The sequence below is a fragment of the Leucopleurus acutus genome, assembly GCF_964270905.1.
Source record: "Leucopleurus acutus genome assembly, chromosome: X".
NCBI classification, from domain to species: Eukaryota; Metazoa; Chordata; class Mammalia; order Artiodactyla; family Delphinidae; genus Leucopleurus; species Leucopleurus acutus.
In genome coordinates this window covers 115,715,553-115,739,697 of record NC_139148.1, presented here as the reverse complement: position 1 = coordinate 115,739,697, position 24,145 = coordinate 115,715,553, and the positions used below count along the sequence as shown (strand labels likewise).

The following is a 24,145-nucleotide window of genomic DNA, read 5'->3' as shown; positions in this document are numbered from 1 at the left end:
GCTATACGGTATGTTCTCATTAGTTATCTATTTTATACATAGTATCAATAGTGTGTATGTGTCAATCCCAATCTCCCAATTCCTCCCACCCCATCCCCCCTAATTTCCACATTTTAAAAAATCAGCATTAAAAACCATAGGAGCACAGATTGAGGTTTTCTTCTTGATGTAATCAGAATGATTGAAAAATAATTGAAAAGAGGAAAAAAAGTCACAGAGCATTAGCTTCATTTAAAAATTATTTTCTTCTTCCTCTATTTTAGCTACAATAAAAAGTTTCATTTTTCCTGATTATATACATTTAGATATATACATAAAAATTCAAAAACCAAACAAACAACCTGATTTAAAAATGGGCAAAGGACTTGAATAGACATTTCTCCAAAGAAGATATACAAATAGCTAATAAGCAGATGAAAAGATGCTCAACATCACTAATCATTGGGGAAATGCAAATCAAAACCACAATGTGATGCTACTTCATACCCATGAGGATGGCCATTATCAAGAAAACAGACAATACTAAGTGTTGACAAGGATGTGGAAAGATTGGAACCCTTGTGCATTGTTGGTGGGAATGTAAAATGGTGGAGTCACTGTGTAAAGCAGTATGGCAGTTCTTCAAAAAAGTTAACAGAATATCCAGTAAACAGCAATTCCACTTCTGAATATATACCCAAAAGAATTGAAAGCAGACACAAACAGATATTTGTATACCCATGTTCACAGAAGCCTTATTCACAATAGCCAAAATGTAAAAGCAAACCCAAGTGTACTAATTTGCTAGGGCTGCCATAACAAAATACTACAGACTGGGTAACTTAAATAACAGAAATTAATTTTCTCAGTTTTGGAGGCTGGAAGTCTAAGATCAAGCTGCCAACAGGGTTGGTTTCTCCTGAGACCTCTCTCCTTGGCTTATAGATGGCCGCCTTCTTGCTGTGTCCTCACATAGCCTTTTTGCATTCTTGGTATCTTGGACTAGGGCCCCATCCTTATGACTTTATTAACTTCATTACCACTTCCAAGCCCTATCTCAAATACAGTCACATTAGGGGTTATGGATTTTGGGGGGACACAATTCAGTCCATGGCACCAAATGTCTATCAATGGATAAATGGATAAACAAAAGGTTATATATACATGCAATGGAATATTATTCAGCCTTAAAAAGGAAATACTGACACATGGATGAACCTTGCAGACATTATGCTAACAGAAATAAGCGAATCACAAAAGGACAAATACTGTACGATTCCACTTATATGAACTATCTAGAGGAGTCAAATTCATAGAGACAGAAAGTAAAATGCTGGCTGCCAGGGGCTGGGGGGAGGAGAGACTGGGGAATTATTGTTTAATGGGTATAGAGTTTCAGTTTTGGAAGATGAAAAAGTTCTGGAGATGGATGTTGATGGTTGCACGACAATGTGAATGTGCTTCATGCCACTGAATTCTACACTTAAAAATGGTTATGGTACATTTTAGGTTGTGTATATATTACCACAATAAAAAAAAGTGCAAGGACTTCCCTGAGGTAATAATCATTAAAACTTGGGGAACTCATCTTTTCATGCATCTTTCTCTACACTTATGTATATACATATTATGTGTTTTTGGTCCTTGTAGAAATCCTATTAAGTTCAAAATATTATCGTAAGAGATTTCAGATGTATAGAGAATCATAATGCAGCTGCCCATGTACCTACCACTCAGTTTTAATAAATTTTAGTATTTTCCCATTCTTTTTTTTTTTTTTTTTTTTTTTTGCGGTACGCGGGCCTCTCACTGTTGTGGCCTCTCCCGTTGCGGAGCACGGGCTCCGGACGCGCAGGCTCAGCGGCCATAGCTCACGGGCCCAGCCCCTCCGCGGCATGTGGGATCTTCCCGGACCGGGGCACGAACCCGCGTCCCCTGCATCGGCAGGCGGACTCTCAACCACTGCACCACCAGGGAAGCCCGTATTTTCCCATTCTTGCTTGAGACCTTTTATAAAATTCTTTTATCATGTAATATTCGGTACCTACAATATTATGTGTGTAATGTGCATATAAAATTAAAATGCACACTTGAGAACCCACTACAATACCCAATCTCAGAACTAGGTCCTGTGGATACCTTTGAATCCACCTGTGTCCATCCCCATGTCATCCCCCCATCCCCCTGCCTCTTCCTACCTGCATCTCCCCCCCACCCACCCACCCCCAAGAAACACTATCCTGACTTTTGTATTTGTTATTCCCTGCTTAAACAGCTGGTCACATATGTATACAGCTCTATTCTGGCCACCTCTTGCTGCCTGAAAAACTATCTCAGAATTCAGTGACTTAAAGCAGCAAGCATTTAATTGTATCTCATGATTCTATGGGTCAGGAATTCAGGCAGGGTTCAGCTAGGAGATTCTTTATTTCACAGAGCGGATGGGCTGGGCTGGTAGGTCCACATGGGCTCCGCATAAGTTTGGAGCCTTGGTGGGGATGGATGGGTAGAAGGCTGGGTTCAGCTGGGACTGTTTACTGGAGTCTAGCCTCCTGAATGACTGACTCTGGGTAGTCAGACTTCTCCTAGGGTAGCTCAGGACTTTCAGTGTTCCAAGCAAGCCAAACAAAGCTATAAGACTTCTTATGACTTTGTGTAGAAGTCTGGAATGTCACTTCTGCTGTAGTCTACTGCTCAAGCAAGTCTCCAAGGCCAGCCCAGGTTCAAGGGGAGGGGAATTTTCTCTGCCTCTTAATAGAAGGATTAGAAAAGAATTTTTGGCCATCTTTATTTTATCACAACAGCCCCTAAACAGTATTTTTTTAGTATTTTTAATGCCAGGTGGTGGCAGGGGCCCTGTACATGTGGAGCATTCCACAGCAAATGTCACCTTCTCAATTAGGCTTATCCTGATACCTTGTTTTACCTCCTTTCTTTTTTTTTTGCCTTGATTTATTTTATTTATTTTTTATACAGCAGGTTCTTATTAGTTATCTATTTTGTACATATTAGTGTATATATGTCAATCCCAATCTCCCTTTTATTATGGAAATTTTCAAACGTCTAAAAAGGTACAGTAGGATCATGAACTCCACACAGACCGATCATCCAGCTTCAGTGATTATGTGCTCATGGCCAATCTTGCTGCCATACCCCACCTATTTCCCCCGACTCCAATCAAGCCATTTCCATCCATGAATAACTGAATATGTATTTCTAAAAGACAGGACTCTTTTTAAAACACATAACCACAATATATTATTCCATATTTTAAAAACCACAACAATTCCTTGATATCAATGTATATTCAAGTCTGTTCCAATTTCCAATTGTCTCATAAGTGTCATAAAATGTGTGTGTATCTTAAAGTTTGTTTACTTGAATTAGGATCCAAATAAGGTCCATACATCACTATTGATTGATATATATATATTTTTAACAGTCTTTTTCTTTTTTCTTGGCTGCGCTGCACAGCTTGCGGGATCTTAGTTCTCCGACCAGAGATTGAACCCAAGCCCTTGGCAGTGAAAGCGCCGAGTCCTAACCACTTGACCACCAGGGAATCCCTGGTTGATATTTCTTTTTTTTATATAAATTTATTTATTTTATTTATTTTTGGCTGAATTGGGTCTTCGTTGCTGCACGTGGGCTTTCTCTAGTTGTGGCGAGTGAGGGCTACTCTTTGCTGCGGTGTGTGGGCTTCTCACTGCAGTGGCTTCTCTTGTTGCAGAGCACGGGCTCTAGGCTCTCTAGTTGTGGTGTGCGGGCTCCATAGTTGTGGCACACGGGCTTAGTTGCTCTGCGGCATGTGGGATCTTCCCGGACCAAGGATCGAACCCGTGTCCCCTGCGTTGGCAGGCAGATTCTTAACCACTGCGCCACCAGGGAAGTCTCCCTGATTAATATTTCTTTAAGTCTCTTTATCTATAGATTTCTCCTTCATGTCTTTTTTCCTTGCAACGTATTTGTTAAAGAAACCAGGTTGTTTATCCTGTAGACAAACAAGTGATAGCATCTTAGACTGAATGAAATACAGGAATATTTTTGGCTTGTCAAACCTAGAAACTTTTCCACGTTCTCCAATTTTTCACTTAACAAGCACAATACTCCACTTTCTTGGCACTTGAGACCACAGAGGTTTTGGTTGCCTCCCCAGCACCAATTTCAGACTTCTTCCTGTTTCATTGACTCTTGATCTTGTTCAACATATTCCAACGGAAATGAACTGTAATCTTAGCTCTAAAAGTGGGCTTGATTGGGCAAAAGGCAATCCCACCCCCAATTTCCAGTTACCGGTTAAGAAATGGGATATTTGAGCCCATTCTGGCTAGTGAGACTTGAGAGATTTTTCACAGCTTTTAAGAGAGTTGCACAGAAAGCCTTTCTTGAGGAAGCCTGCACTCAGATGACTGTTGGCAGCCCCTCTCCTGACCACAAGAAGGCCCGGACTTAGGATGAAGCTGGCACTACGGACAGCAGAGTAGACCAGTGGAAACCCCATGGGTTCTTGGCATCCTAGTGGAGCAGTGGATCAAACTGGTCAGGCCTGAGCTACCTCTGGACTTCCCAGTTATGTAGCCAATAAACCTTATTGTTTAAGCCAGTTTGATCTAGGCAATATGACTGGAAGCCTAGAACATGCTAACTGATACAAAAGCCATTAAGATGACTCCAGTCTGGCTTCCTCTCTGCTGCAAGCAAAATAGACTACTCACCATTTCCCACACTCCCCTGCAATTTTTTTCCCTATGCCTCTACCCAAGTAGGCCTTTTGTCTGAAACCTTTTCCCCCAGCCTTCTTTCCTCTATATCTACCTGTCCAAACCTTTCTCATTCTCCCAAGTCCCATTTCAAATATCGCTTCTCCCTGAAGCTTCCCCCAGAATGCCCTCCTGCCTCCCCCTCCCCGTTCTGAGTTTCCTCTTTGAATTTCCTCGCATCAGGTGTGCCCCCTCTTCTAGCACTGAATGAAGACTTGCCTTGCATTAGAATTGCTTGTATACTTGATCCCTCTCCCCTACTAGACTTTAAGCCCCTCAAGGGGGGGGGACAATTTGCATTCACCTCTATCCCCAAAGCACCTAGCACAGAGCCTGAGACACAGGAAGGCCCCATAATAATCTACACTAAGTCCCCTACATACGAACCTTCAAGTTGCAAACTTTCAAAGATGCGAACATGCATTCACATGTCCAATCACGTAAATTATTTCACGTGTCTGGTGTACACTGTCACGCGCATGCATCCTCTACAAGTGGTTGTGATTTTGTGTACTTTACTGTACAGTACTGTATAGAGTACGGTAGTACAGTGTCTTTATTTCAAGCCCAGGATGTCTGGAAGCAAGGATAAAAGCAGCGGTGATGTAGCTGGTACTGCTAAGAGGCGCCAGCTGCTGTACTGAACTACTGTACTTTTCAAGGTACTGTAAGATTTAAAATGTTTTTTAAATTTTTTGTTTGTTTTTTATGTATTATTTGCATGAAAAGCATTATAAACCTATTACAGTACAGTACCATATAGCCGATTGTGTTAGTTGGGTACCTAGGCTAACTCTGTTGGACTTGGGAACAAATTGGACTTACGAACGTGCTCTTGGAACAGAACTTATTTGTATGTAGGGGACTTACTGTACTGAGTTGAACAGCAACAATGCGGAATGTGGTTGCTCCTTTAACCTATGTGACCCCAGACAGTTGTTATCTATGAAGGCTTAGTGACCTTTTAAAGAAATTGTTGTGTCTCCAAATTTACAAGTAACGTATGTAAACACATTTTGAAAAAGGGGAGGGCAGATTCAACTGAAGGCAGCATCTTCCCCTAAGTTCCAACCAAAGGCCAGGTGGCCCCTTGTGGACCTTGTTTAACCACACCTGACCAACTAGAGCAAGGGTTGCAATCATTAACGGAATGTCTTCAGAAAGGCGACTTCGGAAGTGATGAGCTTCAGGAAGACCCACACTGAGGAGGGACCAGACAATTTTAAGAAAGGGGTGGTTTGGAGACCTCCCTGGTGGTCCAGTGATTAAGACTCCACACTTCCAATGCAGGAGGTGCAGGTTCGATCCCTGGTCAGGGAGGTAAGATCCCACAAGCTGTGTGGCAGGGAGGGAGGGAGGGAGGAAGGAAGGGAGGGAGGGAGGAAGGAAGGAAGGAAGGAAGGGGTGGTCTGGACACCAGCCCTGGTGTCAGACAGATCCCTGTTTCATACTGGTTATGTTCCAGATAAGTCACCTTGGACAAGTTCCTTCCACTCTCTGGGGGCTCAGCTCCCTCATCTAAGAAAATGGGGGGAATAAGAGTACCTACTACCTCAGGGGGAATGAAGCAATGCGTGAAAAGTGCCTACATGTAGTAAGCGCTCGGTAAACATGCAACTGCCATTAACAACAAGGAGGATGACCCTCACAGGCTGGGAGGGAAAAGCAGTGGAAAGTAGGGGTAACGGGGACAGGACAGCAGGAATGAGGAGGGAACAATCTCTCTCTGAGCAGACTTTTTTGTATAGCTCTGACTCTCATTATGTTTCGCCATAATAAGTAATTACAACTAGGATATGGGAGCCAGGGGCCTACATGAAATATAAACACTAACAAATGAATCAAATTGCTTTACAGGTGAATAACACAAAGTAATTTTGGAAAACAGCATTTTGATTGGCTACTGTAAGGCTTACGACAAAGATCTGTCCACAAATACTGGACTCTAGTTAATAAATCTGTTACAGACACATGTAACTACTTCATGATACTAGGGTCAAACAAACTAGTGAACCAAGCCACATTCTCACTGTCAAAGAAAAAATGTTTAAGAATAAGGAAAAGGGGAAGGCTAGGGGATTCCTGTGGTGGGGATGAGAATGGAGACAATAGCCTTATGGAAATAAACATACGGATGTCTCCACTCTCATCCATACCACAGGATTCATTCTAGCCCAGATACAGAAGTAGATATAGATGTGTGTGTACACGGGTTAGTATGCATGCTTATATTTCCTAGCTCTGTCCACTGGGAGGACCTAGAAGCAAAGACACACCAACAGTCATAAGCACACCTAGCACTCAGATCTTTGTTTCTAACACCATTGTCCAATAAAGGAATCCTTGAAGTAATGGCTGATTCTAGAGCGGGACAGGGCAAACCCAAGGTGAACCCGTAATGTCCTATGGTGCCAGGAAATAGGAAAGTGCTTGAAAAGGGGTGGGGCTAATGGGAAGATGCATGGCAAATGTTCTGGGGGAAACATGTGCAATATAAATGAACCTGAGATTTATGTTCAAAGCTCTCAAATACTGTCATAATGAAAGAAAAAAAAATGTTAGGAAAAGAAGTTCTACTGAAAAGCTACCAAGTTTGAAAGTCACTTCAGTCATGAATCATAACGGGGAAGCTCATTATGAAGCACACTCATGCTGTATAAAGAGAAAACTTGAAACTTAATTTGGCAGTTTTTATCGGTAATGCTTGAAGTTACAAATAATAATGAAAAAACAATTAAAAAATCATTACTCTTTCAAGTGAAGTATCTATAAAATTCACATTTAAAAATGGCAAAGAGCACACACAACCCTTCATGCCAGAAAGTTATTTTGTCTGAAGCTGCCCACAGGATCATAAAATAAGCCGGCAGAAAAACTTGAAGATCACATTAGAGGAACTCTGTAATCATCTTTGAAAATGCTTCCCAGTGCCAGAGGAAGTCAGTTTACATTCTTAAAGATCAGTTATGACCTCGAAAAAGCTCTTTAATGTACAAGTCATTTGGAATTATTACCTTCAATGAGCTTAATATTTTCCTCTATGCTACCGGTGTATTAGTTTCCACATAAGAGGTGGGCGCCAAGGTTAAGTGCCAAAGAACTAAGAGCCAGGTTCTGGAATAAGATTGCCTGGGTTCGAATTCCTCATCTGCCACTTCTAGCTGTGTGATCCTGGGCAAATTATGCAACCTCTCCAGGCTTGCATTTCTTCATATGTAAAATTCGGATGATTAAAAAAATCCACTTCACCTCATAGGGGTTATCATAAGGATTCAGAAGTGCTTAGTACGGTTCCATTGCATATGGTGATAATTCAATTAATGATTAATAATAAATAGGGTTTTGGGGTTTTTTGTTTGTTTTGTTCAACCTGAAAATAGGTCTTGCTTCTCATTCTAGGTAATTCAGATACAATTTTTAAATATTTTATTTGCTTTTTAACATTCTGTCATTTATTCAACAAATACTTATCGAGCACTGTAATTTGCCAGGCATTCTCGTAGGTGTCTGGGATATAGCAGTGAACGAGACTGTCCCAGTCCTGCCCTCATGGAGCTGATGGTCTACTAAGGGGAGACAGCTGATAAGTAGAGAAATAAAGGAAAAGCTCCATTTGGCAGGTGCTTGTCAGGGAACAGCTCTGCCATGGACGTCCCCACATAGGCCATGAGGACAAGGTCAACTGCAGTCTGCCCCAAGTCTCAGACGAACGCCCTGTGACCCTCCCAGGAACATGGTAAACAGCCACGTGAGGAGCTGTCGGGAGGCCATTGGTCATCCACCTCCCGATCTTGCGGCGGCTGCCATGAGGCAGTTTCTGGTCCGCCTCCTTGGTTTTCAAAAGGCGTGGGACTTCCAACCTTGCCGCCCCACTGAGGGTACAGCTGCAGGCTATACAGTCACTTAGTTGGAGTATGGAGCCGACTCCTCCACGACAGGGCAATCCACCACTTGTGTCATCTGTCCTCCCTGTTTTGGTATCATCCTGCGGGACTGGAGATGCAACAAGTGGACATAATGCTGATCTTGCCTACGCTGCTAAGTAATAAACTCTGCATCAGCCTTGGGCTTTGTTTCCTCTGCACCTGAATTGATGGCAGAGTTGCAAGTCCAACCTAGCAGCTGTGGCAGTAGTTGCCATTTAGGGACTGCCTGACCACCTGACAGAGCTAAGGACCACAAGGAAACTAAAACAGAGGTAATGTAATGGAGAGTGACTTTGAGGCTGTTAGGGAGAGCAGGGAAGTGTTCACCAAGGTGACACGTGAGCCAGACAGGCTGATCTGGGGGAACTGAGTGATAGGCGGAAGGAACACCACGTGTGAAATGAACTGAGACAGGAGGCAGAGGATAAATGAAGTTAGACCAGCGGGCAGAGGCTAGTTTACACATGGGCTTGCAGGCCTGAGGACAGCTTGAGTTTTCAAGTGTTAAGGAGGCAAGTGATATACAGTTGACCCTTGAACAACACGGGGGTCAGGGGAGTAGTCCAAAATCTGTGTAGAACTTGTTAGTTCCAAGTGCGCAGATTCAACCCACGGCAGAGCATGTAGCGCTGTGGGTATTTATTGTAATATTCAATACATCTGTGTATAAGTGGCCCGCGCAGGTCAACATCATGTTATTCAAGGGTCAACTGTAATCCGATTTATATTTTTTTAAAGATCATCATGCAAAGAAAGAAAGTAAAAACAAAACACACACACAAGAATGAAAAAAAGATGACCCAAACTGCAGTGCAGGGGCTGACCAAGAGGGACGAGCGCGGAAGTAGGGGGCAGCGGTGTCCGAGCACTCTGGTGAAGGATGCTTGTGATGCAGCCAGGTGCTTGGAGCAGCGAGGTGGGGAAGAGTAGATTATCCACCCCTGTAGGAGTTTGGATTTTACTCGGAAACTGGGAGCCACAAGAAGGATTTGAGCCCAAGAGTGACTCAACCTAATATTTTAATTAGGATCACTTAGGCTGCTGCGTTGAGAGACTGTGTGTGTGTCGGTCAGGGGGAAGGGGGACAAGAATGGAAGCTGCTATTGCCATAATCCAAGGAAGAAATGATGACCGATTTGTCCACGGCAGCCTTCCCTCCACGAATTTGGCAACTGAACCTCTGAGATTGTCTCTTCTGTGAAATGTGCTTACAATAGATAAAAATAATGTATACAAAGCACTGTAGCACAGCATCGGACACATGTTAAACCTATTAAATAGTAGGTATTATACTGGCTTTGCCAGTTTTATTCCTGAATCCTCTGCACCCACTTTCAGAACAGGTCCTAGAGGTTCTTGTACCTTTAAAAATGCAAATAAAACCTTATCACTCTCTACTTAAAAACCCTGAAGTTCCTTCCGTCTGTGGAATGCAGAAAATCCACCCTCCTGGTCACCGCCTACCAGGTAGGTGGTCCAGGGTCTGGCCCAGGCCTTCCTCTCCAGTCTCAGGGCCTGCCCCTTTCCTTGCTGGCTGACACTCTGGCCTTCCTTCTCTCCCTCCAACATCTCAGATGGCTTGTCACCATCTCAGTGCCTTTTGCATTTGCTGTTCCTACCATGAGAACTTTCTACTCCAGTGCTTCATGCGGCTGGTTTCTCTCCCATTCAATCGCAGCTCAACCATGAGCTTCCCTGGCCGCCTTATCTAACATATGACACCTACCCCTCATCCTCCAGTCCCCAGCACATTGCTGTTTTAGGTCCTTTACAACCTGCCACTATTGGAAATTATTTTGTTTACTGTCCCTTTCCCCAACTAGAATGAAATCTTCACGAAATCAGGAACCTTGCCCATCTTCCCCAGCACCTAGCACAGAGCGGATGCTCAGTGTATTTCTAGGATCTCAAATGCAGGGAAGGACATTAATTGATTAACTTTCCAAGCTAAAGAATTAAGGCAGTAGCCCAGGTTATCTATAAATCTTTTATACATGGAATTAAAATGGGGACCTAACTATATTTACAGGTATAATACATACAATATTCTAAGCATTCACAAAATGGGAACATATGAAGGGTTTGACACATGAATGTTCCAGGTTGCTAAGGTGTGCTTCTTCTTTAAGCATCAACATTCCCCTGGGTGGTAATACTCCTAAAACAGGGTCCACGTTGTCCTAGCTCCTAAAATCAAGCAAATGAAATTTCATTTTCCTTTCTTATGAACATCCCTATTTTAAGGGGTTGTAATGAAAGAGCAGCCCTGAGGGATTACTGGAGTGTGACATTTATGACCATTTGCGCCAATCCTCAATGACTACACGGCCCCAGAAGGCTACAGCTTTTTTCTTTTGAATACTTTTCCTCCACCTTGACAGACTGCTACCCTACAAATTACTGCTATTCCTGTCAGTATCTCCCCTCCCCTACCTTATAAACGGACTATATCTGATCTGTTGAAAATTGGTTAAAGAAATAAAATTGTTAGAACTGTATGCCCCAAAAGCAGGTTAAGTCAAGTCTGTCTGCACAATATTCTTAAAAGTGTGTGAGCTTCAGCAGGCCTTTCCTTCCTGGCTGTTACCTGGGTTTCTTGCTGGGTTTGTCAACCAGCTAAAACAGAACCACAAACTAAAGAGTCTGCACAAGTCAGAAGGGGAAATAGTTCAGCTTCTTCATGATATTGTACCAACAATCAGACCGATCTTGGTTTAATCCCTGACACTTACTAGCCATGTACCTATCTTCTCGAAACATTCATTTTTCTCAGCAGCGACTTACGTTTATGGAGCACTTGCTAAGCCCCAGGCCGCTGTCGTGTTGCACCTGTACTCTCCCATATAATGAATCCTTACAGTAAGCCTGTGAAGGAGACAGCATTATCCCCATGAATCAGTTGAGAAAACAGGTTCCAGAGTTAAGTAACTCAGTGTCACATAGCTAATAAGCAATGGTCAGGACAGTCTAACCCAGAACTCTTAGCTATTCATTCATTCAACAACCATCATCTGAGCTGCTACCACCTTTGAGGCACTAGGTATACACCTCAGTGAACAAGACAGATAAAAATTCTTGCCCTCCTTTATTTTATACATAGTAGCTTGAACCTCTTAATCTCCTCCCCTTATCATGCCCCTCCTCCCTCCCCTCTATACTACAATGAAATGAAGCAAGTCTTGCCCTCCTTATATGGAGTGTACATTCTAGAGGACATGAAAAGAAGAGACAAACAGTGAGCAACAAATACAAATGTAAATTATACTGCATGTTATTAGATTATACCACTCAAAATTGCCAACTGCCAACTATTTTGACCTACAAAAATGGTAATTTCATACGGTTCGACCTAAGAGAAGGTGGTAAGTGCAACTGAGAAGAGGGTGAGGAGGGTCCGCAGTCGGAGGCGGGGTGCAGTGGTGAGTAGGGTGGCCCGGGAGAGCCCAGTGAGGTGGCGTGCTGAGGAGAGGAAGCGGAGTTACCCTGGATGCTACACTCACACGGGGTAACGCCCACCTCAGCCTCAGAGGGCACCAAGATCAAATGAGATAACAAAAGGGAAAACTTTTTGTAAACTAGGAAGTTCTAGGACTATAGCAAATTATTATTTAGTATCATTTAAAGTTCCCTGTTTTGCTGCTGGGAATTACAGCAGACTTTGTAAGGCATAAATATAGCTGGATGGCCTGCAAGGTTACTAGTTCATACCTTACCTGGAGCAGAGAAGCAATGAAGAGTTTTGGCTTAAAACTTTTCTGCCTGCTCCCAGAAAACAAAAGGTTTTGTTGTTGTTCTTTAGTCGATAGAGTATTCTCTACCCAAAGAAGGTAACAGTGTATGTCTGAAAAACTGTTGAACTGCAGGTGAGGTTGCAATGGAAGCAATTTAACAGAATTCCAAGAGAGAGCCATGTTATTTTAGCATCAGAAAATGTAATAAACTATATATCATGTGTCTAAAATCTGAGGTCTCTGAAGTAGGTAAGAATCTCACTAGCTCCACCAACCCATTCTACCAGATAATCATTATTTGCTCTGCTTGGTAAAGATTACAATTAAACTAGCTACTGAAATTTAACAGACAAGGAAAAGGCAACCAACAGAAAACTACACTAGGTTAATTTGTAGAGAAATAACAGGTATGCATAGTTTCTTTTAAAGAGACAGCCTTTATTTTAAGGATTTTTACATTGAAGACTTCAAAAAGTGGTAGGTTTTTAGAACGTATTGACCTGTATTTAAAAGGAACTGTTGACAAAGATTCTCCAGAAATAATCTGAACAAGCGGGAAAATACAGTTAATACTACTGAAACCTACTAAAATAACTCCAGGACATATGGTTTATCCGACATAACAATACCTCTAAATGCTGTCACTGATATGAAACTGACTGCTTCTTTTCTAAACACACTGTGGTATAATTAACAATATTCAATCACTTCTGTTCTTTCCTGAATATATAAAAATTAAAATACCAATTAAAAAACTAATATATTCTCCTCTTTCAATGTTTCTTACAGATACAATTTCAATATTTTCATTCATTAGTGGTGTGGTTTAAGAGATTTTTCATTCACAAATCAAACAACAATCCATCCAAAGGGAACTGATACTCTATAGGCTCATAGTGCAAATAAAGAGTTAGGGAATGCAGCAACTGACCTTTCTAAAATACAGAACGGATAAAATTCTTAGAAGATACATGCAATAAGCTCTACTAAGCAGCTGGCCACAGAACTAGAACATCTGATAATTTTCCTGGTGACTTCAAGGGGACTCCAGATGTTTCCAAACTCAACTTGAACTCTCATCTTAGGCTTTGTATTTTGCTTTTCCAGTTTCGCTAATGACACAAACATGCTATAAAATAAAAATCCAGAGATTCACATTAGAAAAGTATACTGTGAAGTGAAAGGCGAGAACAGTACTTGGCATGTCTTCTATGAACAGTATTCTGCTGCAGGGGTTTTTACAAAACAAACGGCCTTCCTCATCTTCCTCACCCGCGTTCACAAACGCGTTCTCGGCACTCCTGCTTCCAGAGGAGGTGGTGGGTATTTGAAGGAGAGTGAATTAAAAGACTTAAACTAGTTCATTTCTCGCTTACTTATGATCACATCTATCATCTGAAATAATAATGGGACAGTTACTGTATATTAAACCTGTTCAACTGTTTAGCCAGCAAGATGTGTTACCCTAGCCTGGCCAAGTTACAGCTTTAAGGACGTCTGTACTTGACTACAGCTTTATGTGACTAATGGGAACCATCAGTCTGTTCAAATTATGAGGTGCTGGAAAGAGAAAACAATTCTTCCCTCTTATAAATTTTTATATGGGTTCTGAAAAATGAGAATGAGGAAAAGAAGCATTACTTACATTCAAATCCCTGAAGTATTCATTATAGTCAAGGGCATATCCTACAACAAACTTGTCTGGAATTTCAAATCCAACAACTAAAAAGAATCACATCATTTAGATACAGAAAACATCACTTTCAAATCTAATACGTGCAAACATTCTCTAAAGTGACTCTAAACCATTTCATATAAAACTTGTTGGGTTAAAGCTGGTTAAATGATTGACAAAGTATTTCACTTACAGTCTGGTCTATATCCAACACTTCGCGGGGTCCTTTTCACCAGCAAGCTGTTAATTATAAAATGTGACATGTGACACACGGAGACACTGCAGGGCATTACAAAAGAGAATATTCATGGTTTGCAACACGGTTTCATCTGCAGTTTAGAATACTATGGTCAGTTTTAACAAACCCAAAGAAACACTCTGAAATGGAGAGAGCTAAATCACAGGGCTCCCTGGGCAGGGGCAGCAATGAGTTCACACTATAGATGAGGCCCTCGACTGATCTTCACCTGGAACACGATGGACTGTTCTGAGAGCTGCCCCCTGACTACCCACATGCCCATCAAAGGGCAGCTACTTGGGGAGGATGAACGGGTGGGGAATGCCAATGAGCAAAATGACAAGTAAAGGCTTTCAGTCCAAAATCCCTGGAAAACAATCCCTAAGCCACAAATGGTGTGGGAGAGGTGAGCATCACCTTTCAAGACTTCTAGTAAATAGCTTACAAAGAGGAATGTTAGCTTAAAAAAGAAGTAGCATGCTAAAGGAGCTAGTATTTGTTTTTGAGAGCAGAAACTGCAGGTAGGATGTGTCAACTCTAACGAAAGCTAATTTCATAATCCAAGTGCTGCCTGCTGAAATTTTTCAGCCATTAAAAAACCTGTAATGGTGCTCTGAAAGCCTTTACATATGATAAGGGCAGTCCCAATAAAACAAGATTTCATAACTTCCTAGGTAAGTATATTAAAAGGACTGGAAAGGACCTAAAGTGATTCTCAACCTTCGCTGCACATTGGAATCATGTGGGAACATTAAAAAACTATATAAAACTCAGATACCCAGGCCATACCCCTCACCAATTACATCAGAATCGCTGGGGATGGGACACAGATGTAGGTTATGTTTTGTTTTTTAAACTCTCAGATGATACCAATGTGCAGCCAAAGTTGAGAAGCACTGGCCTAAGCCTCATCCTCCAAGGGATCGTAGTCCAGGCAAGTCCCTTGAGATTCTCCTTCCAGTAATTAGAGGACACACTTAGACTCGGGTTCCATTTAGAAAGAAAATAACAAACCAATCACAGCAAAACCCCTTCCATCTACCTGAACTCATTCAGGAACAATCCAAAAAAGGTATCATTAAACTCAGTGCAAGCTGTACTAAGAGTTCAGGGGAACTCGGCACCTCATATTCCTATAGATCTCAATGAATTATTTTGAAATAATTGCAGATTCATAGGAAGTAGCCAAGAAAAAAGCACAGGGAGCGCCTGTGTGCCCTCTCTCCAGTTTCCTCCAGTGAACATGTCACATAACTGTAGTAGATTACCACAACCAGGACATGGACATTGGTGGACTGACCTTATCCAAATTTCATCAGCTTTCTGTGCTCATATTTATATGTGCGTAATTCTACGCAATCGTATCACACGTGTGGATTCGTGTAACCACCACCACAATCAGGATACAGAACTTTCCATCACACATGGCTTTCTCTTGCTACCTCTTTATTTATAGTCACAGCCACCCACCACGCCCTAACCCCTGGCAACCACTAATCTGTTCTCCATTTCTGTCATTCTGTCACTTTAAGAAGGTTGTATAGGGGCTTCCCTGGTGGCGCAGTGGTTGAGAGTCTGCCTGTCGATGCAGGGGACACGGGTTCGTGCCCTGGTCCGGGAAGATCCCACATGCCGCAGAGCGGCTGGGCCCGTGAGCCATGGCCGCTGAGCCTGCGCATCTGGAGCCTGTGCTCTGCAACGGGAGAGGCCACAGCGGTGAGAGGCCCGTGCACCGCAAAAAAAAAAAAAAAAAAAAAAAGGTTGTATAAATGGGATCATACAGTATTTGCCCTTTTGAGATTGGCACAGTTCCGTTGAGTTCCTCCAGGTCGTGTGCATCAGCAGTTTGTTCCTTTTTAGTGCTGAGTAGGATTCCATGGTAGGGTGGACCACAGTTTGTTTAACCAGTCACCTACCAAAGGACATTTTGGCTCTTTCCAGTTTGGGGCTATTGCAAATGAAGCTGCCATGAATATTCACACACGGGTTTTTGAGCGGATGTAAGTTCTCATTTCTCTGGGAGAAATGCCCAGAGTGCAGCTGCTGGAGTTGTATGGCAGTTACAGGTTTAGTTTCTTAAGAAACTGCCAAACTGTTTTCCAAAGTGGCTGCAGCACTTGACATGCCTGTCAGTTAATGGTTTTTTAATTTTTAACTTTTAAGTTAAAAAGCTTTCTAGTCATTCTTAACCCTGCTTTGTACTTAATCTTTTTAGGTATAAAGCACAGATATACATACATTGCATAAATAGATACACAATATATCTGTGATATTAAATTTAATGGCAAGGAAGAGATTAGGAAAAGAAGGTTGAGAAACAACCCACTTGGGCCACAGCCCCATCACTAATGACCCTCACACCTCCAGCTACAGGAAGTATCTCTCTCATGAGGCAGTCTGTCTCAGTTTCACAGCATACTCCAGGAAAGAGGCACACAAGAATACCTGGAGGAGTATATGCCACAGTAGGTTGACATTTAAAACCCTGAAAGCATGTAGAGAAATGAGCAAATGCACTGATTGGTCTGCAGGAAACTGCTTAGTGCCCTAGAATGCATCATTTCTACACTCTCATCATGCCTGTCCCAAATCCATTTAAAGTAAAAACTCACTGATGATACACTGGCACCAGCTATCAGAAAAGCCCCAAAGGACAAACTGCTGACACACGACTCAGTAGAAGGCTTACTCTGATTCAAAGATGTTCGACAAATACTTTGATCCTTTAAAAGGGGTTTATAAAAACCAGTTAATCGTTTAGGAAATAAAAGTTAGATCACTATCTGACCCCTACATAAAATTGCAGATTGGTCAAAAATTAAAAAAAAAAAAGGAAAAAAACCCCCAAAACATCCAGGGACGTCACCTGACAAAAAAAATAGTAAGGCATGAACTCTGAGCCAGGTTGCCTGGGTTCAAATTTTACCTCTATAGTGATCCAGCTCTGTGCCTCTGGATAATTCCCTATGCCTTGGTATCCCCATCTGTGAAGTGGGAATAATAGTCTACCTCTGAGTTGTTGGCGAGTGAAACTATAATTAGGGATAAACACAGGTAGAACTAATAAGCCAAACAGCACAGGTAGGACCAGGAAGTGAGGCTGGCTTAGAAGAAAGGAAGCAGACATTGTACATTTTCAACGTGGCTACAAAACAAGATGCATCACACAGGACCATTACATCACTCAATTCCAGGAGCTCAGGATCTCCAGGGCCCACGCCTTCCTACCACCTCCTAACCCGTCTTTGGGATCCTTGGTCTCAGTTTTGCAAAGAGGCCCCAAATCCTCTGCCATGCTACCCAGGACAACTTTGATATCATTATTAGATTGGGGAAAAACCAAAGAGTAATAACATTGGGCAATAAGGTGACTGCACTGAAAGGCTTTAACACACGACAAATTATTTACAAAGGACACTTACTGAGTCTTACTTGAGATTATATTACTTTTTGGAGATAAGAAAATTTACCCTTACAAAGAAGCAATTAATCTTTTTTCAAATGAAGAAAGTATCCTATGTCAAAATGTTATTTACATACCTTGCAACCTTGACCATCTTTGGATTATGCTGCTTGACCAAGGAAAGCAAGGTCTGCATTGTTTTGCCAGTGTCAATTATATCCTTTAAAAAAAGAAAAGACATTTAAATGGTAAATAAAACTATCGTACCTTTAAATTCAGTCATCATATAAACACAAAAAAACAAAATCCCATGTATAACTGGAATAATGCCATTTTTTTTTCGGTGCAGTGATTCTCACAATTCATACTGAGATATTCTGGAATCTGTAAGTCATCTGGCTCTCAGCAAGCAGTAGGAATGCCAGTCCTCAGGGCTGGATTTTATAGGCACCAAGAGATCAATGACAGCTAATTTAAGTATATATATGCAAGTATGTACACACATATTTTATTAGAGAGTTGTGGTGCTGCCCTTCATTATAAAAGATATTAGATTTTTTTTTATAAACTCAAGATCAGGATGCTCCAACTCTCGGATGCAGGTGGTTAAGAGACCACACCAAGAAACACTGCTTTATACCATCTTAAAAGTATCCAAAGTATTAAAGTTTTACCATATAGAATTACTTTACATGAAAGTGAATCTTAGCTATTTAGTCAAAAGTAAGACATTATTCAAAACAAACCTATCTCTAATTGGGAAAACATTTCTTAAACCATAACCCTAATGCTCTTCAATGAAAATATTCTCTACAGATGGTATAAAGCAGCGTTCACAAAGTGGGGCTGTAAGTCATCAGAAACATCAGGGCTGGGGATTTGTGAAAAATGCAGATTTCTGGGCTGTGGTAGACAGAATTCTGTTGGCCCCCAGGACTCCTGCCCCCTGGTGTACACACTCAGAATCATCCCCCACTCCCTGAGTGTGAGTGGGACTTGCGAAATGATGGGGTTGTCAGTGGGTTGTGTTACACAAGACAGCTGTAGCAGCCTGGAGAGAGATTCTGCTGGTTTTGAAGAAGTCAGCTGTCATATGAGAGGGCCATGTGCTAGGACATGAGGACAGCCTAGCAAGAAAATGGGGCCCTCAGTCCTGCAACCACAGGAACTCAGTTCTGCCAACAACCTGAATGAATTTGGAAGAGTACCATGAGTCACAGGTGAGATAGGAACCCCAGCCTTGATTCAGCCTGATGAGACCTGGGGCAGAGGACCCGGCTACCCTGTATTCGAGTCCTGACACCTGAAAACTGAGATAATCAGTGTGTGTTGTTTTAAGCGGCTTAGTCTGTGGTAATTTGTTAGGCGGCATTACTGCAGACAAAATGAAGCAATCTGAAGTGGAATTAGTGAATCTGTATTTTAAAAAAAGCAACCAGTTCCCAGGGATACTCAGGTACACAAACCCTGTGAAAAGAGTGTTATTTGTTTATTTTTTAATCTATGAGCTAAAGTTCCTAAAAACCTTGGTAACAACAAAAAATGAATCAGGGGTTACTGTTGCTCTTAAGCCTTACACCACTTTACATAAAAGAGTAAGAACTCATTCTACCGGTGGGAATATAAAGTACTTTGATGAGTAATTTGGCAACAATAGTAAAATTGAAAACGTACAAATTCGAAAACCCAGTCATTCCACTTCTAAGTGCCTGTATCCAGAGGGAACTCACACACATGCACACAGGACAACGCAAAAGGATGCTCTTAGCAGCCCTGTTGTAGTAAGAAAAATTGGAAGCAAACTCCCTATTTGTAGGGCAATAAATAGGTTGATTTGCACACTGAAATGCTATGACGGATTTTAAGGTCAACTAACTCTATATGTTTCAACATGAATAACCTCAAAACCAATTTTAAGTGAGAATAACAAGCTGCAAGAGAGAATATATACAGTGTAGCACTATATAAATTATCAAAAAATATATTTTGTATATGGTTATATATATGCAATAGAAGCATAAAAAGCATGGATGGGAATGATATGTGTAACTTTAAAAGGAACAAAAAAATTTCAAGCCAAAAAGAGAGGGGTAAGAAATATGCCAAAATGTTTCCACTATCCGGTAAAAGTAAATTACTAAATATTTCTTAGAAAAAAAACAATCTCACTCCCTTATAACACAAGCCCACCATTAAAACTGATGAAAAGGAATTTCTTTCCCTGGGTTACCTTTAGGACTGTGCATACCAAGTTAGAAAATCATAAACACTATATTAAAAGTATGTAAAACTTACTTCAACAATCAAGACATTCTGGAAGAAAAAGAGAAATGAAAATCAGTACAATGAATCAGACAGTGTTTCCAATTATAATTCAAGTCACATCATAACAAACTCTAAGGATTTATCCAAATTCTTGCTTTAAGCTACTTTACTATATCGAACTCTGATTTAAACAAATGGGCCATCTGTTGGGATTTGGAACTCTTTAATATAAAATTTTCACTGCAATGGAATTTTTAAAAATAAAATTTGACCCATATGTTCATTTTTTAAGAGTTTTCATTACTTAAACGGAGGTCTAATCTTGGGCAAGTCACGAAATTTCTCTGGGCCTCAGTTTCCCATGTGGAAAATGAGGGACTTCAACTAATATGTGTATTCCAACTCTAACATTCAAAACTATAATTTGTACAATAACTCCAAAATCATGCATTTAACTTACCATATGGAATCCAATTCAAAATGCATTTTCTCAGTAGGTTGAAATTGATCTGCATTTTCTGGATGTGTTCATATTCTTGGACTAAACTAAAAGATACCAATGCTTCCTCCCACCCTAAACCCTTACCCCAATTTCTACCTCTCAGAATTTTATAGCTGTTAGAACGCTTAGAGAAAATACCATCTAACAATTACCTCCGAGGTAGAGAAGAGTCCTATATCTATTCCTGGGAATGAGGCAGCATTTCACATACTGGTTATAATCATTGTCACAAGAAGATTCATGTTATATTGCTTATTTGTAGTTCTCATTTCTCTATCACATACCTACAAGCATCAGAATTTTAATGTTCTATATACTCTTCTAAGTCAGTGGTTATCAAGGTAGGGCACACAAGATCCACTGGGTTGAAAGAAAAGAACTTTTTTTAAACCTCACCTTATGTAATCTATAATTTTATAACTGCATGCATTTTATAATGTACATTATATTACTACCATAGTTCATATGCAATTTACTCCTTTCCTCATATCACAACTAATTTCTCTCTTTTCAAAAGATATTGTAACCTAAATCTTTAGGAAAATTGAATATACAGTTGATGCTTGAACAACAAGGGGACTAGGGACACTGACCCTCCACACAGTTGAAAATCCACATATAACTTTACAGTCAGCCCTCCATATCCACAGTTCCTCCGTATTCACAGATACAACCAGCCACAGATCGTGTAGTAAGGATTTATTGAAAAAAATTTGGATATAAGTGGACCCACATAGGTCAAACCCATGTTGTTCAAGGGCCAACTGTAATCAATTAATGGACCAAATAATTGTTTCACCACCTACCATGTGGTTCTTTCTCAGCATTTTCTCTAACCTAGCTAGCATATCTGAAGGACATTTTCCCATCAGTGACTTTGGCTCACTGATGCAGCAATTTGCACCATGGGATGGAATTATAGTTTGAAAAGAGCACTGAATTATGAGACAAAGAAACTGGATTCTAGTCTTGCCTATAATACTAAGTAGCTGCAAAACCTTGTCTAAATCATAATCAAAGACTTTTACTACTATGAGGCTGAGAGATTAAATATTTGCCACACAAAATTATAGTATCCAGAGTATGATGTCATTAATGTTTAAAAAATAAAAGAATGAGAATTGCTACCATTACCGAGAGCTTATTTTACATCAAATAGCTACATCCTTACTTAATAAATGAAAAATATGAGGTTCAGAGGTCAAATGACTTGCCTAAAGTCATAAAAATAGTCAAGTGGTAGAGAATAGATTTGAAGAGGGGTTTTCAGGGTCCAAAGCCCATATTCTCAACCATAACTGGAAAAAAGGGGAAAACTATTCATATATATATGTATCTGCACACACACAGTATCCGCCAGAGATAAACTGAAATAGAACGTCTAAATAATCCATAATCTCACCACCAAGAAACAACTTCACCCAACTTCTGCATCTTGTTTTTTTCCCACAATAAATGTGCTTACTGTGACTATCATGAAAAGAAAGTTATTTTAGAAGCAGAGACCTTTTAAGATCACAGAGCTATGTAGTGGGACAGAGCCATTAGGTGGGAAAGGCAAGGTCAAATGGAATCACAGAGAGCTTTGAAGGCTAGGTCCCTTCCAGCACTAAAAACTGATTATAGGAGTAAGGGCTTCAAATGACTTCTAAATATGGGCAAAGCACGCTGAAAGGGAAGGAGGATAGGTCTGGCAGGAAGGGAAAAGAGTCAACAGATTATAATTTCTCCTTTGAAGTTTTCAAAAGATGTTGAGGAAGACAACATTAGTTTGGCACGACCCTGATATGGGACCATAGAATTTGACACAAGTGTTGCATGTTAAAGTCGCCTTACAGATACTCAGTGAAGTAAGCTATAAACATTAAAATCTAAAAACCAGAGGAAGAAAAGAGCTTTGGAGCCAGATAGACCTGCATTTAAATTCAAGCTCTACCACTTAACTGGCAGTGTGACTTTGGACAAGTCTTTCAACCTTGCTGAGTCTTAGTCTCCTGATCTGTAAAATGGGGATGATAATATCTACCTCAAGAGGATTCTTGTGAAGCTTTTATGAGATTATGCCTTTATATCTGGCACTGTGTCTATAAGCAAAAAAGTAACTGGCAGCTGCAAAAAAAAAGCATTCCATCATTTATCATTGGTTACTCAAAAATCATTTCAGTGTATCTGAAGAATAATATTGTAAATATTCAAGTATTTTAATAGCTCTATTATCTCAGCGAAATGTCTATGCTGGAAGAATTTTGATGTATTTTAAACTCTTTTTTGGGATTCCTTAAAATAACAGTATGTTATAACATACTAAGTGTTCTAACTACCAGAAACTGTTTTAAGAGCTCTACATGCATTATATCACTCAATCCTCTTAACTCACTGAGATGACTGCCAGTAGCATCATATGGGAGACGAGAAGTTAAATAACCTGCCCAAGATCACATAGCTACGAGGTACTGAGCCAGGCTTTGAATCAAAGCTCTCCAGCTCTAGAACCCACACTTTCAGTCACTACATTATACTGTTTCTCTATCTTTTAAGAAACTATGTGCTGTCTATTTTTAAAAAGAAGACTGTCTTTTCCCCCATATATTCCTTTGAAGGATCCCAAATTAGATTCCCAGAGAAGCATACCAGCAGTACTTGGCAACACAGACTTGACGTTTAATGTTGGATTTTGCTGCCTCTTTGCTATATGACCTAGAGAAAGATATCTAACTTAGGTTGTTTCCAAGGGTTAAATAACCCTTGTTTGAGTGCATAAATAACTATCTAAACTGCCTCTTGGTGATGGATTGAAAGCACAGTGTTACTAATTGACTTGGTATGGAATGTTTTTTTCTTCCCCTTCAAGATACATACCTTTCCAGTTAAAGTTGAGAGATCATCTCCACCAATTACTTTTATGTCACCTGTTGACTGGTCATTCTAGTTAAAAAAAAAAGATAAATATATATGTATATCTTTCCATGTATACACACACATTTCAAATTATCAAACGCGAACTAGAAGATTTAAGAAGTTAGCTATCTAATGTCATAGCATTATGATAGTCTAAATGATACAAACTGTTAAGAATTATGTCTCTAGAAATGAATGACTAGGTAACTTTCAACTAGAGATTAGTAAAAATTAAGAAGTTCTAATTGGTCATTACTGATTTGATGCTTCAAAGAGTCCTAAAAATGGGGTACACCCATTTTTGAGTGGGCAGTATTACAGAGGCCACCCATCTTCAGTCTCAGTAATTTCTGAACCACGAAAGAAGTTATTAGCATGACAGGTGTCTGGTTCTGGCCCTGGACCATTCCCATGAGTCAATCAAGTTGTAGGGTCTCGTCTATATCACACTTGACTCCAAAGATATTTCCCTCAAAAGTCTAGCTCAGGCCCAGGTCATCTTCAGCACAGTCTGGGAAATCGGGTCTGATCAGTAGTCCTTTAAAGCATACCTCTTAGGCTCCCAGTTTTATGCTATCACAGAATCTAGTAGAAACCCTTAAAAGAGTTTCAAAAGGGAATGCTCCACACCCACTGTAGTTGGTTGGTGATAATGATCATAATTTGCTGTGCTGGATTCAAGACAGAAAACTGGAGTGAAAGAGCAGGTGAATGAAACAGCTTAGACTTGCCCTACCAGAGAGCAAACCATACCAAAGCTGTGGCAAT

At 40.6% G+C, this 24,145-nt stretch overlaps 1 protein-coding gene across 1 annotated transcript in view; it reads right to left on the bottom strand.

The window, feature by feature from the left end:
- Positions 1–12,822: 12,822 nt before the first annotated feature.
- HPRT1 (hypoxanthine phosphoribosyltransferase 1) overlaps positions 12,823–24,145 on the bottom strand; it is a 32,073-nt gene continuing 20,750 nt past the window's right edge. The window contains exons 4-9 of the mRNA XM_082865368.1: positions 23,339–23,404; positions 20,008–20,025; positions 17,850–17,932; positions 14,265–14,311; positions 14,042–14,118; positions 12,823–13,525 (exon numbers count right to left, since the gene is read on the bottom strand). Of these exons, the coding sequence (XP_082721494.1) occupies positions 13,478–13,525; positions 14,042–14,118; positions 14,265–14,311; positions 17,850–17,932; positions 20,008–20,025; positions 23,339–23,404 (339 nt within the window). The 3' untranslated portion in view covers positions 12,823–13,477. The remainder of the gene's footprint in view (positions 13,526–14,041; positions 14,119–14,264; positions 14,312–17,849; positions 17,933–20,007; positions 20,026–23,338; positions 23,405–24,145) is intronic.